Here is a 14,059-nt window from a genome sequence, read left to right as displayed (position 1 = left end):
TGCTTCCCAGCAAAATGTCTTGAACGGCTACGTTATCAGAATAGAATAGAATAACCTTATCATAGATAAACCGGGTAAATATTGAAACAGCAACCATTATTTCATCTCACACATTTAAGCGTATACTTTTAAAGTACTGGAACACATACTAACGATATACCAGTTGCAGAAAAAAGACTGGTATACACGTATACTCTTATATGTGGCAACCGATGAAAGCTTTAGATGTAACACAAAAGTAGGCTCCTTCATTACTAAAAAAGCTGTCCGGAAAATGTTGTGACAATAAAATCTAATCATAAGGAATGATATAGTTCCTGAAGCAATATTAAATGTAGGCAGAATGCTCGCCCTTAATTTGAAGAAATACTGGATGAATGCTCCTGTCAAAGTCTTTGTGGGACTGCCCAATAAACGTGATGTAATTAGTTAGAAACGAAAACCTGCAGCGGAAATATCAGTAATCCAGTCGATATCAACAGAAATTGAAAACAATCTGGTTGATCTAATGTGAACCGGTGTGTAATTTTAGGTATACGCTTGTGGTTATTGGAACACTTTGTTATGCAACTCTGTATCAAGTTTTTGGATTTCATGCATTTTTAACCGATACGTTATACCACGTTTAGAAAATTAATCTTTCGTTATCCAAGAATAGGATAGAGCACAAATTTACTTTCCTAAACAGGGAATCTTTGAAGTCCAACCCCTATAAAAAAGATCAATTAATATCCTTTGATGACTTACCCTTTCTAACTGTTCCTTCTCTTTCTTCATTCCCTCTCTCTCTTCTCCCCCTCTCTCTCTCTCACTTTCTGTCTCATTTATTTTATCTATTTTATTCCTCCCTCTCTCCTCCTCATTATTTCATTTATTTTTCTACACATAACTTATCCACAACTACGTCTCTTATTTCTGACTAAAATTTTATCTTATGGCGACAGCTTGAGTATTTATTAGAAGCCAACTCTCGCCCTCACACTGTACATTTTTCACTTTTCAGTTTTCTAACTTGCTTTTCTTTTTATATTCTAAGCACTTTCTTCTTACAAAATCTTAGCATCTGTGATTGTCCTGCATAATGCATACATACATATACACATACATACATATACGTACATACATGCATGCATACAAACATGTATATTTGCATACATGCATACACGTATTTATGCATGCAAGCATGCATGTATGTATGTATATATGCAACTCCACATTTATACACACTCATATATGATCATATATATAATTATATACTGTGGCTGAATTAAAATACAAACCATTTAACTAGTCCCATGTACACTTTTATTCATCAAAAGAGAAAACTGCGAACAGAGCACATTATACTTCAAGACATTATTCGAGTACATACAGAGAGATTAAACAAAAGCAACAAAAGAGAGAGTTTGTTAATAGATGATTTAGTTACGTCATTTACACGTTTAATTAGGAAAAATAGATTATAATACTAAATCTTCAGAAAGCACGTTTATGATTTATATTGGAAATGTATTTATCTAAAAATGAATATTCAGGTAAGATTAGTAACTTGTTAATTTTATATTAATGGACAAGCAAATTAAGTTTAAAATGTTAGTCTTCCCCTCATGAAAGCTAAGCATGTCAAGCTAGTACAGATTGAGTTTTTTCTGAATTGGTTTAGAGCACATGTGGCACTCCTTCAAACTCTCTCCACACTCTTTGCAAACGGTGTGACCACATTCAAACGCCATATTACGAGGCCTGTCCATGCAAATCGGACATGTAACCCTTTCTTCCAACTCTTCAATTCTTTTTTGCTGAGGATCATCTGGAATGCAAAATATACAATAAACGTCGACACACCTGAATGGACATCGTAGGTAAATATATACAAAAGTATTCGTTTGCATACAATACTTTCAGAAGAAAAGATAGGTATTAAGAAAGAAAGAAAAATATTCTTTTATATTTTACATGTTTCATTCACTGGGCTGGGGCCATAGTGGATCGCCATCTAGAAGGGTTTAGTCTTACTTATGAAGTTCTAATTTAGCACAATTTTATTCTCTTTGGAGATCGTCTGCATAACACAACTTGATATAAATTAATTAAAGATTGGTTTTTAAATATTTGTGGAGAAACAATTTGGCAACAAGATTAACAGATTGATAAGTAGAAAAATCAAACAACAAACAGATAAAAGAGACATATTAACAGACGGAGAATCAAACAGATAATGTATGCATTAAAAAAATATGGCTTACGAATAGTAATTTTGTCAGCTATAAGCACTTTACACTGCAAGCAATGTTTAACCGGAACTCTTACGTTGCAGTGTTCACAGATCAACACGTGACAGCAAGGCTGGAACAGTACAGTAGCCTGTTTATTAGAACACAACATACAATCTTTATTATTACTTCTTCGTTCTTCAATTTGTGCTCCACATGGTTGTTCCGTTCTACGGAAGAAAAAAAAGTAATCAGTTAAGAAAAGAATATTTACTAAAGCTGACCAATGGATAAAACTTATTCCAATATTAAATATTGTGGTTTATATAAATATTTCACACATTGTATATAAATGAATATCAAAATGTCATGTGAAAAAAATCCTTATAGAAATATTAGCGTATATTGAAGTTTTGGCATGTAAAAGTGTGTGCTATAAAACTCTGATTGATCTTAAACGATGAGATCTGGACTGTAAATGGTCACTTGCCTAGTGTGTGTATATGTGATGGATAGCAACGAAAGGTCATTGGTTGGAGAACCTACTAAGTACAAAGATGTTGATGTCTATGTGGAAGTTAAGAGCTTAGAGTGTCTGTGCCACAGTTAAGGATGTGTAATGAGGATGTAACTAGCTGATATATAAAATTAAGATTTATATTTAAAAAATCGATTATTGCTTTAACACAAACGAAATGTCTCCCAAAATCAGATTTCTGATTGAAAGTCATTTCATTTCTTCTTCCTAATAATCTCAGATGTCATTCCCGTTTTCACAAAGTACTCAAAAAATAAAAGCGGAATTTGCGGTTTTATCTTCAAAATTTAAACAAGAGGCAATAAGTTTATTTTACGAATGTCCTCGCATACTTACGACAATGAGGCGACTTTCACCAGCTTCTCTATCAATGATTGATCACTCATGATGTCCAAAGGCATAACATCTTGACGGTTTTTATAATAAGGGTTTGCACCTTTATGTACTAAATAGCAGGCTATGACCACCTCAGCGCGTTCACTTTCATCTAATCCAAGCTGAGATCTAATCTGTATATGCAAGAGAAATAGTAAAGAAAAACTTAGTGAAAGTAAATAACACACACACACATACACACATGTATATATATATATATATATATATATATATATACATATATATATATATATATATATATATATATACATATATATATATATATACATACATATACATATATATATACATACATACATACATACATATATATATACATACATACATACATACATATATATATATATATATATATATATATATATATATATATATATATATATATATATTGGTGATGCAAACAGGAAAACAGAACTCAGAATAAGTGTATATATATATATATATATATATATATATATATATATATATATAGGTGAGAGAGTTGGTATGTGAAAGCACGTGGTTGGATGTATAAAAGATAAATAAGAGTGAAAAACTACAGAAGGTTTGTGTTATATGGTTAAAGTATATATTGAAATCGTTATGTTAGAAAAATGTTATAGAATTTTGAGTATAGAAACATTGTTTTTGGAGATATAACCGGTTTCGTATTCTCATTTCAAATTTCTGTACCTGTATCGTAACATGTCTTCGCTACGGCGTAAAATATGGATTTCTAGATAGGGGAAGGTAATCAGGTATAAGGGAGATAATCAAAAATGTTGGGGATGATAGATTTTGATTAATTTAACATGATTTGGTTTAGAAGGAGTAGAATGTTACAAGTGGTTAGGTTTTGCTTTATATTTTTTCTATGATGTTAGTTTCCTTATTTAAAAGTGTTAGCAATGGTTAAGTTTCGGCTTATATTTTTCAATGAAGAAATTTTCTTTATTTAATCTAATTTGTGTCGGTGTCCCAATGGCACATTGATAGAATGGAAAGATTATAAATTGTGGTAGCATTTGTTTTGCGCATTTCTCAATATGTTCACTAAAGGGTATCATTCTGTACTCAGGGAATGCAATCTGCTGGCGATGCAGAGTGCATCTGCGTCTGAGCGATAATCCCGTGGACTCTATGTAGTCTAATGTCTCTGGTATTTTGTTCTGACACTATTGTGCATATCCTTCTTGCAAGGTTGAAGAGGATGTTTGTTTTGGTGTGTCTTGGGTGGCATGAATCAAATAGTAGATATTGTTTGGCGTCTGTGGTTTTGTAAAATATGTCCGTTTCTATTTTTAAGTTTACTTTTTTAATTAGTATATCCAAGCAAAAGGCGGTGCCCCAGCATGGCCCCAACATGGCCGCAGTCAGATGGCTGAAACAAGTAAAAGAGTAAAAGAGTAAGAATGGGAGCTCCTTTTGGTTGTATTTCATTGTGAACTGTATGTTTGGGTTGACGCTGTTCAATAGTCTTTTGAATTTCAGGAGTTTATCTGTGTTTTCATTCCAGATTATGAAAGTCGTCCAGGAATCTTTTCTAATTTTCTTTTATGTATTGGGAAAGGGGGTTTCCAAAGGTAGATAAAGATTCCTGGTATATTATTACTTCCAAGTAACCTATTTTTAGGTTCGCAATGATTGGAGCTGCCCTAGTGCCCATAGCAATTCCGGATTTATGTCGGTAAAATGCATTGTCAAACATGAAGTGGTTGTTTCGTAAGATGAATTCAACCGATTTAGTTATGAATTCTTTACTGATCCTGTTTGGGATTTCTTCCGGGAATTGGTCCAGTCAGAACTGAATTGCCTCTAGTTCATAATTATGAGGTATACTGGTGTATAAATTAATCACGTCAAATGAGACCATGATTGTTTCTTCCTTGACTTTCTTTGGGAAGTGATTTAACATATCCAAGTCATCTCTGATATAGCTAGGAAGGGTTATGTACATCCTCCTAAAACCCTTCCTTAAACAAATCACGATACATTCAGTTAGATAATCATACAACTGATCAGTTCAATAAATCTCGGTTCAGACTTCTGTTTGTTCATTCTTCCATCTCTCTAGTCTCAACACTGTCTGATCAATCCCAACTTTATCTGCTCAGTCTCATATCTTGCTCTTCAGTCCCATTGCTATCTGTTCTGTCCCAACTCTCTCTGTTCCGTTCAAACTCTATCTGTTCAGTAATCCACTACTATCCTTCCCCTTCCAGTAATATATTCAGTTTTATCGTTATCTTTTCAGTCCCACACATATAGACATGTTTTCAGACACATACCGACATGCATGAATAAAATGTTTTCAGACACATACCGACATGCATGAATAAAATGTTTTCAGACACATACCGACATGCATGAATAAAATTTAAATGTCACTTACGTTTTCTATTATCTTTAAATCATCTTTACTAATGCTGACATTTTGCCTTGAGACCGCCAAATGTAAGCAGATATTTCCATCTTCATCTTCGACATTGACTTCAGCCCCTTTTAATATCAATAATTCAATTAGACCGATATGGCCCTGCGTCGCAGCCAGAAACAACGGCGTCTGTCCACTACTGTTTTTAATGTTTATCTCTGCACGCCCCTAAAAAACAAAGACAGGCATATTATTGGCAATAAGTGGCATTGGTGATGATAATGATGGTGGTGTTTTTGTTAGTAGTGGTGGAGTATGGTGATGAGGATAGTGACAGGGATAATTATGGCAAGGATAGTGTTGCTGATAGTGGTAGCGTAGAGAGTGACGGTGGTGGTGATGATGAGGATGTGGGGTATAAAGGGTTTCTTGGAATGATGATAATAATTTGATGATAGTGACGGTGAAGGAAATGGTGGTGATGGTGGTACTGATGAGGCTGACGATGGAGGTGGTGGTGTTGACGATGGTGACGGTGATGATGGTGCTGGTGGGTGGTGGAGAATAGAGATAGCGGTGAAGAGGACTGTGAATGTAGTCGTTGTAGTAGTAGTAGTAATCGTGATGGTGGTGTTTGTGAAGGAGGTGGTTTTGATTGTGGTGGCCATGATGATGGTGTGAGTGATAGTAAAAGTATTGGTGATAATGATGTTGTGAATGTACTGATGGTGATGATGACGATGATGGTGGTGGTGGTGGTGATGGTGATGTTGGAGGTATTAATGGCGTTCGTAGTAATTGTGGTAGTGGTGACGATGGTGGTGCTCGTGGGGGTGGCGATAGTGGTGATAGAGTTAGTGTTGGAGTAAGGAAGTTTAGGGAAGTGAAGGAAGAAATTGGTGGGGGGAGCATGTTTACGAAATTTTCACCTTCGTTTAACTCTTTCACTTTTTTGTTATTAAGTACGAAATAAGAAATTAAATATGAATCATATTTTAATAATTATATAGTTGAACTGTAATTATTATTTCTATGAGTAAATTAAGCACGAAATAGATTTTCTCTTCTTTACAGATGAACCAATCAAACATGAGAAACCGAGCAACAAATCAGTTACTGGGGGGAAAAAAACAATCAGAGAATATGTACGATCTACTAGAAATAGCAGCCAAATTTCTCTTTAAAAGTATCCTGAGGAAAATATAGAATAAAATATAAAACGAACCAAGGGAAATAACGCAAATGGCTTAATTGAATATCCCTTCAGTTGCAGAAAGAAAACAACGATTAAAAGCAAATAGCTGTAATTGTTAGCAACGCTGAAAAGAAAAGGGGGAAGATAACTACATGAAATTAAGTCCTTGATTCCAATGTGCTTGGTTGAATTAGACTATATCTATTCATTCTTATCGAGTAAATGACTATGAGGGTAAGGGTCTCTTTTCAATGAAGCTGATTGGTGCACTTCAGCAGAAGCCTGAACAAATGGGGAGAGATTTTGTTTCATGTTATGAATCACTTGTGTGGAAATGTATTGTAATCGTATATATTTGCTAGTGATGGAAATGCTTAATAGGTTATTGAGCGATGAGGTGGCGTATATTTGTGTCTACGTGCTTCTGTGTGTGTATGTGTTTGTTTGTGTGTGTCTGTGTGTTTTGTGTGCTTGTGTGTCTGTGTGTGTACACATGTGCCTATACTACAGACATAATTTGGTTTCAAACATCAAGGGTAAGACTGAACTTGTAGTTCGCTCATTCATTTGTTTGGTAAAAATCAAAGTATGATCTTTCCTAAGAAGAAAGACGATCATTCGAAGAAACGATTATCTGAGTTTAAGAGAATAAGCAAATTCGGTCCGCAAGGATTAGTCGTTTGGAGGGGAGGGATTAGTCGCTACATCGACGCTAGTTCTTCATTTATGCTTATATATCATACAGACTGGAGGGATAAGGGTCAATTTATCTTTGGTAGGATTTGAAGTGTTATTATCCGGAAGAAATACTACAAGGTATTTTTCCGCCATTCTAATAATTCCACTAGCTTGCCACCTTTTCTTGTTGATCAAATTAATTACTGTTTATGATTTGGGTACAAGGCCTGTAACTATTGGTATCATCAACTGAAGCACTTGACAGGTATTTTATTTTAGTCGATCACGACGGAATGATAGGCAAACTTGACCTCAGCAGGATAGCAACTTAAAAATGTAAAGAAGCAGAAAAATTAGCATTGGACATTTTATCCACGATTTAACGATCTGACCAGTTCCCTACTTTATTCATTAAATTAATAATACTGATAAACTGTGTGCAATTTAGATTATTTAAGGAATATATTTATTGAACGTAACTAAATTTCAGTAAATTTTCTACAGACGTAACTTATCTCCCCTTTTTTAGTTTCTGTCTGGCAGCATTGTAGCCTGAACAAGTATCTCCTGCTATAACTTCGAGCTAAAATTATAGCAGAAAACACTTGAAAGGACAGACGGATATTTGGTAGACGGAAACTGTGTGGAAGCCCGTCAGTGTATCTGTTTCTGGCTGTTAAATTTAATACATCTCCTGAATCAGTATATGCCTGATCGAACTTCTTAAATACCTGTCAATCTATAGATATCAAGGTTTCTTGTCAGAGCAAGCTATCAAATTGATACCTGAATTCAGAATCTTACTTAGGAATGTCTTAAAGTAACAATTCCACAATTTGTTCTTCAGTCGAATCTGGAATTAAGTATGCATCCATAGTTAACAAATCTGATCACGTCCAGAAATCGAAATTCAGTGTAAATATTCTGTGAATATACATTGTAAAGATGAAATTAATAGTTTGAAAAATAATGATCTTAATAAAACAAAACTAAGGATATTGCTGCCCTTCATTTAGTTATATAGCTTTATAGTTCGGATCCCATGTTGCAGTAAGTTCTCTCTTAGCAATAGCTATGTAACTGATGCTAAGGATTGGAGAACCTTTAGAAATGTGCTTCGTGAAGTCAACGATAATGTGTGTTGATTACTTATCCAGATTATTATCAGTCCAAATATAATTGAGACACTTTGAAACTGGGGAGCCAGCTACTCATTGCGTTTTGGCACGGAATGTATATATATATATATATATATATATATATATATATCCGTGACAAAATGCAGTGAGTAGCTTTTCCCAGTTCGAACGTGCATCAAGCATATTTGGACTGATAGTAACATTACAATTTTATTTACCACTGCTTAGCGCTGTCTCTTTGTAATTTACTTGTCCAGGTTCCACTAAGAACTCAACTTACGCGACTGCATGGTTATTAGGCTCATAAATTAACGTCAATGTTTGATTTATACTTAAATAAAATAAAGTTTAACAGAAAGATTCTAAAACTATCACTTACCACTGAGAGGAGTGTATTAGCAACTTCTCGGTGTCCATTCAAAGCAGCAAGGTGTAATGCAGTAAATCCATCATCTTTCTTAACATTGACAATGTCTTGGCATTTTTGCAGAATACTTACAGTTGCACTGAAGAATGGTGAAAATAATCGAGATAAAAGTATCATTAGAAGAATAATTTAGATTTGAAGTATTTAACGTATAGAGTTATAACGAGTGTACAAGAAATAGATATGGTGAAAAAAAGGTAACTTTGTGTTATCGATTTTATTGTTGTTGGCACTCCGTCGCTTACGATGTTGAGGGTTCCAATTGGTCCGATCAACAGAACAGCCTGCTCGTGAAATTAACGTGCAAGTGGCTGAGCACTCCACAGACACGTGTACCCTTAAAATAGTCCTCGGGGATATTCAGCGTGACAGAGTGTGACAAGGCTGACCCTTTGAATTACAGGCACAACAGAAACAGGAAGTAAGAGTGAGAGAAATTTGTGGTGGAAGAGTACAGCAGGGTTCACCACCATCCCCTGCCGGAGCCTCGTGGCACTTTAGGTGTTTTCGCTCAATAAACACTCACAACGCCCGTTCTGGGAATCGAAACCGCGATCCTATGACCGCGAGTCCGCTGCCCTAACCACTGGGCCATTGCGCCTCCACTATCGGTTTTAATATAAGAAGTATAAGTGAGTTAGATGATGAGCAACAAGCACACACACACACACACACACACACACACACACACACACACACACACACACATACACATATGGGGGTGCTGAAAGGTTTCTGGCTTTTGGTAAAAGAAAATGCAGGAGGATCAGTTGATTATGATTTTATCCAATATATTTCCCTCTCAGATTCACACACGTATTGCAGCGGTCCTTCAGCTTTTCTAAGTCTCGTAAAAGAACTTGGTTGGGCCTCCGACCAGGCCTTTAGCGTTCCCCTTTAAGCTAACCCCTTGTATAAATAGCGTTCCCCTTTAGCGTTCCCCTTTCAGTAACTCCTTGTATAAATAGCCAATTGATATATAGAGGTCATAAGTTATAGCTATAGAATTTAAAACTTCAATTGATAACATCGTTAAATTCTAATACGTTATTACAATGCAGTAAATTCTAATGAAATTAACTTGCATGTATTTACAGATATCGGCTGGCTGAAAAGTGTGCTGAGCGAAACATATCTGCAATAAAAAGTAGAAAAGGCATAGATTTTATATGTAACTACACATAATTATGAATTCTATGTGAAATCTATACTTTCCTGCTTTTATTCTAAATTTATCGACATACTTCTCACATTTTCTCGGTATATGTATTATATGTGTGTGTATGTGTGCGTGCGTGTGTGTATGTGTAAGCGTGTGTATATTTACATATATCTATATATATAAAATTGAATTTCTATCTGTTTGTTTGTCCGTCAAAATTCAAGTAAAGACAGCAAATCTCTAGTAGTTTCACCCTGGTTCAGATTTGAAACTGAATCTTTCAATTCTTTTTGGGCACACGATTTATTCAAACGTCAAAAGGAACCGTGAGAAATGGATGTCTCATCTGACCTGTGGCCTTTTCAGCGCCATCGCAACTTCACTCACATGATGAGTGACCTGGATTGTTTTTTTTTTATCAGTAACAATGAAAGTAAAGGCAGCAAAAATTGTAGGAATTTTCTGACCCTGTTTCAGATTCGAAACTGAATCTTTCAATTCTCCTTGGGCGTAGGGCCAATTCAAACCTCAAAAAGAACCGTGACAAATGCGTGTTCCACTTGACACGTAGCCTTTTCAGTCTCATCACACAGTCACCTAGATTCGGTAGAGCTATTGTTCTATATGATATAGCTATATTTCTAGCTTGTCGGTTCAGATATAAATATACAAAATTCTTTCAGATATGCAGAGAGAGTCCGACGGTAAAGCGAGACGTACGACACACACAGACAGAACTTGACAGGGAAACAGAAAATATCAACATGACGTGCAGCAGAAATCGAAGGTGAGAGACACGCACAGCTTGCAGATGACTGACAAAGAAAGAAAGCTCGACGTGCATCTGAAACCGAACATCAATTTTATGGAGAAGCGTGGTTGAAGTTATGTTTGCTTGGAAAAAACTTCAACATCAAAAACACGAAAGTGTTTAAGAGGTCGTTTTGCAATTATTCTCAAAGATTATGAAGTAAGTGATCCTGTTGAACTGTGGAATAAGTTTAGAAATGATCTTGCTGAAGATTTCAAGCAGCATGTGCGCCATGTACTATGGCTCACGGAAAAGTTTTTGAAGCTGTGGTCAGAACATTATGAGACATTAGAAATTGTAATTCCATGATGGGAAATGTCACAGTATTATTGTCAGGAGACCTCCCACAAACACTACCAGTTATTCCAAGAGGAACAAAAGTGGATGACATCAATGTTTCAATAATGTCTTCTGTATTATAGCACCATGTGAAACACTTCAACTTTGGACAAGTATAAGATCGAGGTTTTCAAGAGACCAATCAGCTGGACTATTTGCAGAGTAGCTTTTGAAACTCGGTGAAGGGTGAGTTGTAACTGATGAAGAACAGTTTCTTACACTCAATCTAATATGTAATTCAGCTGATCCTGTCGATGATTTGGTGGCTGAAATCTTTCGTCATCTTCTTCATAATTACAACAATACAGATTTGATTTGTGTGAGAGATATCCTAGCTCCAAAAAATGCCGTGACCGTGTTACCCTACTGAATAACCCTACTGATTCAAGAATGCCATGTGGGCACCTAATATTCCTCTACTTCCTTCATCAGTCTTTATGAATTAGCTGCTAAATGTCCTTTAAATCGCACCATACTGCCTTGCCTAAATATAATAATATGCTTGAATAGTATTAGAGAATATTTTCTTAGATACAGCAATCTGAAAGCACATGGGTTGATGGTTTGCGATGGCCAGACTACATTCGATTATATGTCTAATTGATGAGGGCAAAAAGGGAGGAACGACGTTGGATATTGTACCCCAAATGCAGTATACCTGAACAAAAAACGTTGAGAAAAACTATTGGAAGATCCTTGATGATAAAATTTGTTCAATGCCAAGAGGAAAAATAAATGAAAAAGTTACTTACAAATTATTTCCCCTGATTGCTGCATAGTGTAACGTATTGAAACCACGCTTGTTACGTATCTTGAAATCAATCCTGGAGTCACTGATTAACATATCAATGATTTCTTCGTTCTCTTTGCGGATTGCATCATGTAAAGCAGTGTCCCCTAAGGAATCCTGGAAATAATTACAATAATAATAATAATAATAAGGGTCTTAAATTTTGCCACAAGAGGCTTCTTGTCCATGACGTGTAAAGTCCAATAAGAATTCTTATCGAACTTTACACATGATAGACAAGAATCCGCCTTACCCATTCTACACAACACATTTCTTGAATAACAGAACTGCAACTTTAACATCCAACATGTATTTTTATTTTTCTATTTTCCTTTTATACTTTCTACATTATATCTAATTTCTTGTTTATCTCTCCCTCTCCAGAATAACTTCTAAAAACAATGAACTGTACTAATTCCTTCTGGTGAAGCTCTTTTAACTTGTCTCTGATGATGGGATATCATTTATTTCCCTGAAACAGCTATAAGACTACGTTTCCATTTATAAATGTCCTAAGAATATCAAATTGTCTTGGCCTTATTATCTTATTTTATTTAACACACGCACACACACACACACATATATGAAGTAACAAACTGAGGAAAAGAAATCCTTCAAAGGGGTGTGTTAAACATCCAGTTCACTGGCACTTCAGTTGGATACCATATAAGTATTGATATAATTCAATAATAAAGATAGATTAAATATTGAGATATTCTCTTGACACTCAAGAATTTATATATATTACAATATTACATTATATAACATAAAACAAAACATAATATTATATAAATAATTATAAAAACCGTAAAAGGTCAACAAATTCTTTCGACTTATATATATTTCTTTTTCCTGATATATATAATCACAGTTCAATTATATATAAGTGACTCATATATAATTGAACTGTGATTATGTATATCATAAAAAATAGAAATATGTATAAATCGAAAGAATTTGTTGGCCTTTTACAGTTTTTATAATTATTTATATAGTATTTAATGTAATATTATAATAGAAATAAATTATTGAATGTCAATAGAATATCTCAATATTTAATCTATCTTTTTATATATATATGTGTGTGTGTGTGTGTGTGTATGTGTGTGTGTGTGTGTGTGTGTGTGTGTGAGAGAGAGAGAGAGAGAGAGACAGACAGACAGACAGAAGGAGAGTGTGTGTATGTATGTGTATATATTGCATACATACATCCCTATGTATATATATATATATATATATATATATTATATATATATATATATATATGTAAATTGCACACATATATATCACACATACCCAGACATGTGCGCACGCACACACACGCATACACACACACACATACACACACACGCACGCATATGTATACCGTCGTCGACGTCATCCTCACCATCATCATCATCATCATGGAACCATCAATTAAAATCGGCCCACAAAATTTTAATATGCTTTTGCCCGTTGGTGCGAGTCGTGGAAAGAAGGACCCTTTCTGGATACTTGCTGATATTAACTAACCTGAATATTAATCGGAGCTGAATGCTTAACTAATATCCGGACGCACTTGACAGACTCTTTGTTCACTGCTATGTGAAGTGCAGTATGGCGATTCTTGTTTAAGGCGTTAGTTTTGGCTCCCTTTGACAGAAGCAGTTCCATTATTTCTGTTTCTCCACTAGAATTTTAAAAAAGTGAAAAGGACACAAATTGAGATTAATGAAAAGAACAAATTTTTACATTGAAACACGATAGTGATGGTGATGGCGGTGATAGTTGTGATGGGGTAATGGGGATGGCAGTAATGGTGTTATGATGATGATGATGATGATGGTGATGATGATGAGAGTCGTGATCATATTCATGACAAAAAGGAAAACAGCAACAAAAGAAGACGACAGATTACTTTAAGCAATAATGATTCTCTTTAATTTTAGCGCAAGGCTAAGAATATTCAAGGGAGATAGAAATCGATTACAGCGAAGCTAATGTTTTACTGATAGATTTTTTTATCGACCTTGTTAGGT

At 35.0% G+C, this 14,059-nt stretch overlaps 1 protein-coding gene across 2 annotated transcripts in view; it reads right to left on the bottom strand.

Annotated features, from left to right (window-relative positions):
- Positions 1-1,288: 1,288 nt before the first annotated feature.
- Positions 1,289-14,059, bottom strand: part of LOC106880590 (E3 ubiquitin-protein ligase MIB2) — a 48,774-nt gene continuing 36,003 nt past the window's right edge. For both annotated transcript variants that reach the window (XM_089342850.1, XM_089342851.1), the window contains 7 exons: positions 13,554-13,710; positions 12,004-12,158; positions 8,892-9,018; positions 5,519-5,728; positions 3,088-3,260; positions 2,247-2,443; positions 1,289-1,810 (listed from right to left, as the gene is read on the bottom strand). In XM_089342850.1, the coding sequence (XP_089198976.1) occupies positions 1,629-1,810; positions 2,247-2,443; positions 3,088-3,260; positions 5,519-5,728; positions 8,892-9,018; positions 12,004-12,158; positions 13,554-13,710 (1,201 nt within the window). In that variant the 3' untranslated portion in view covers positions 1,289-1,628. The remainder of the gene's footprint in view (positions 1,811-2,246; positions 2,444-3,087; positions 3,261-5,518; positions 5,729-8,891; positions 9,019-12,003; positions 12,159-13,553; positions 13,711-14,059) is intronic.

The sequence above is a fragment of the Octopus bimaculoides genome, chromosome 26, assembly GCF_046866305.1.
Source record: "Octopus bimaculoides isolate indiv1 chromosome 26, ASM4686630v1, whole genome shotgun sequence".
Taxonomy (NCBI): Eukaryota; Metazoa; Mollusca; class Cephalopoda; order Octopoda; family Octopodidae; genus Octopus; species Octopus bimaculoides.
The sequence above is the reverse complement of the archived record's forward strand: the minus strand, read 5'-3'. Positions and strand labels throughout refer to the sequence as shown.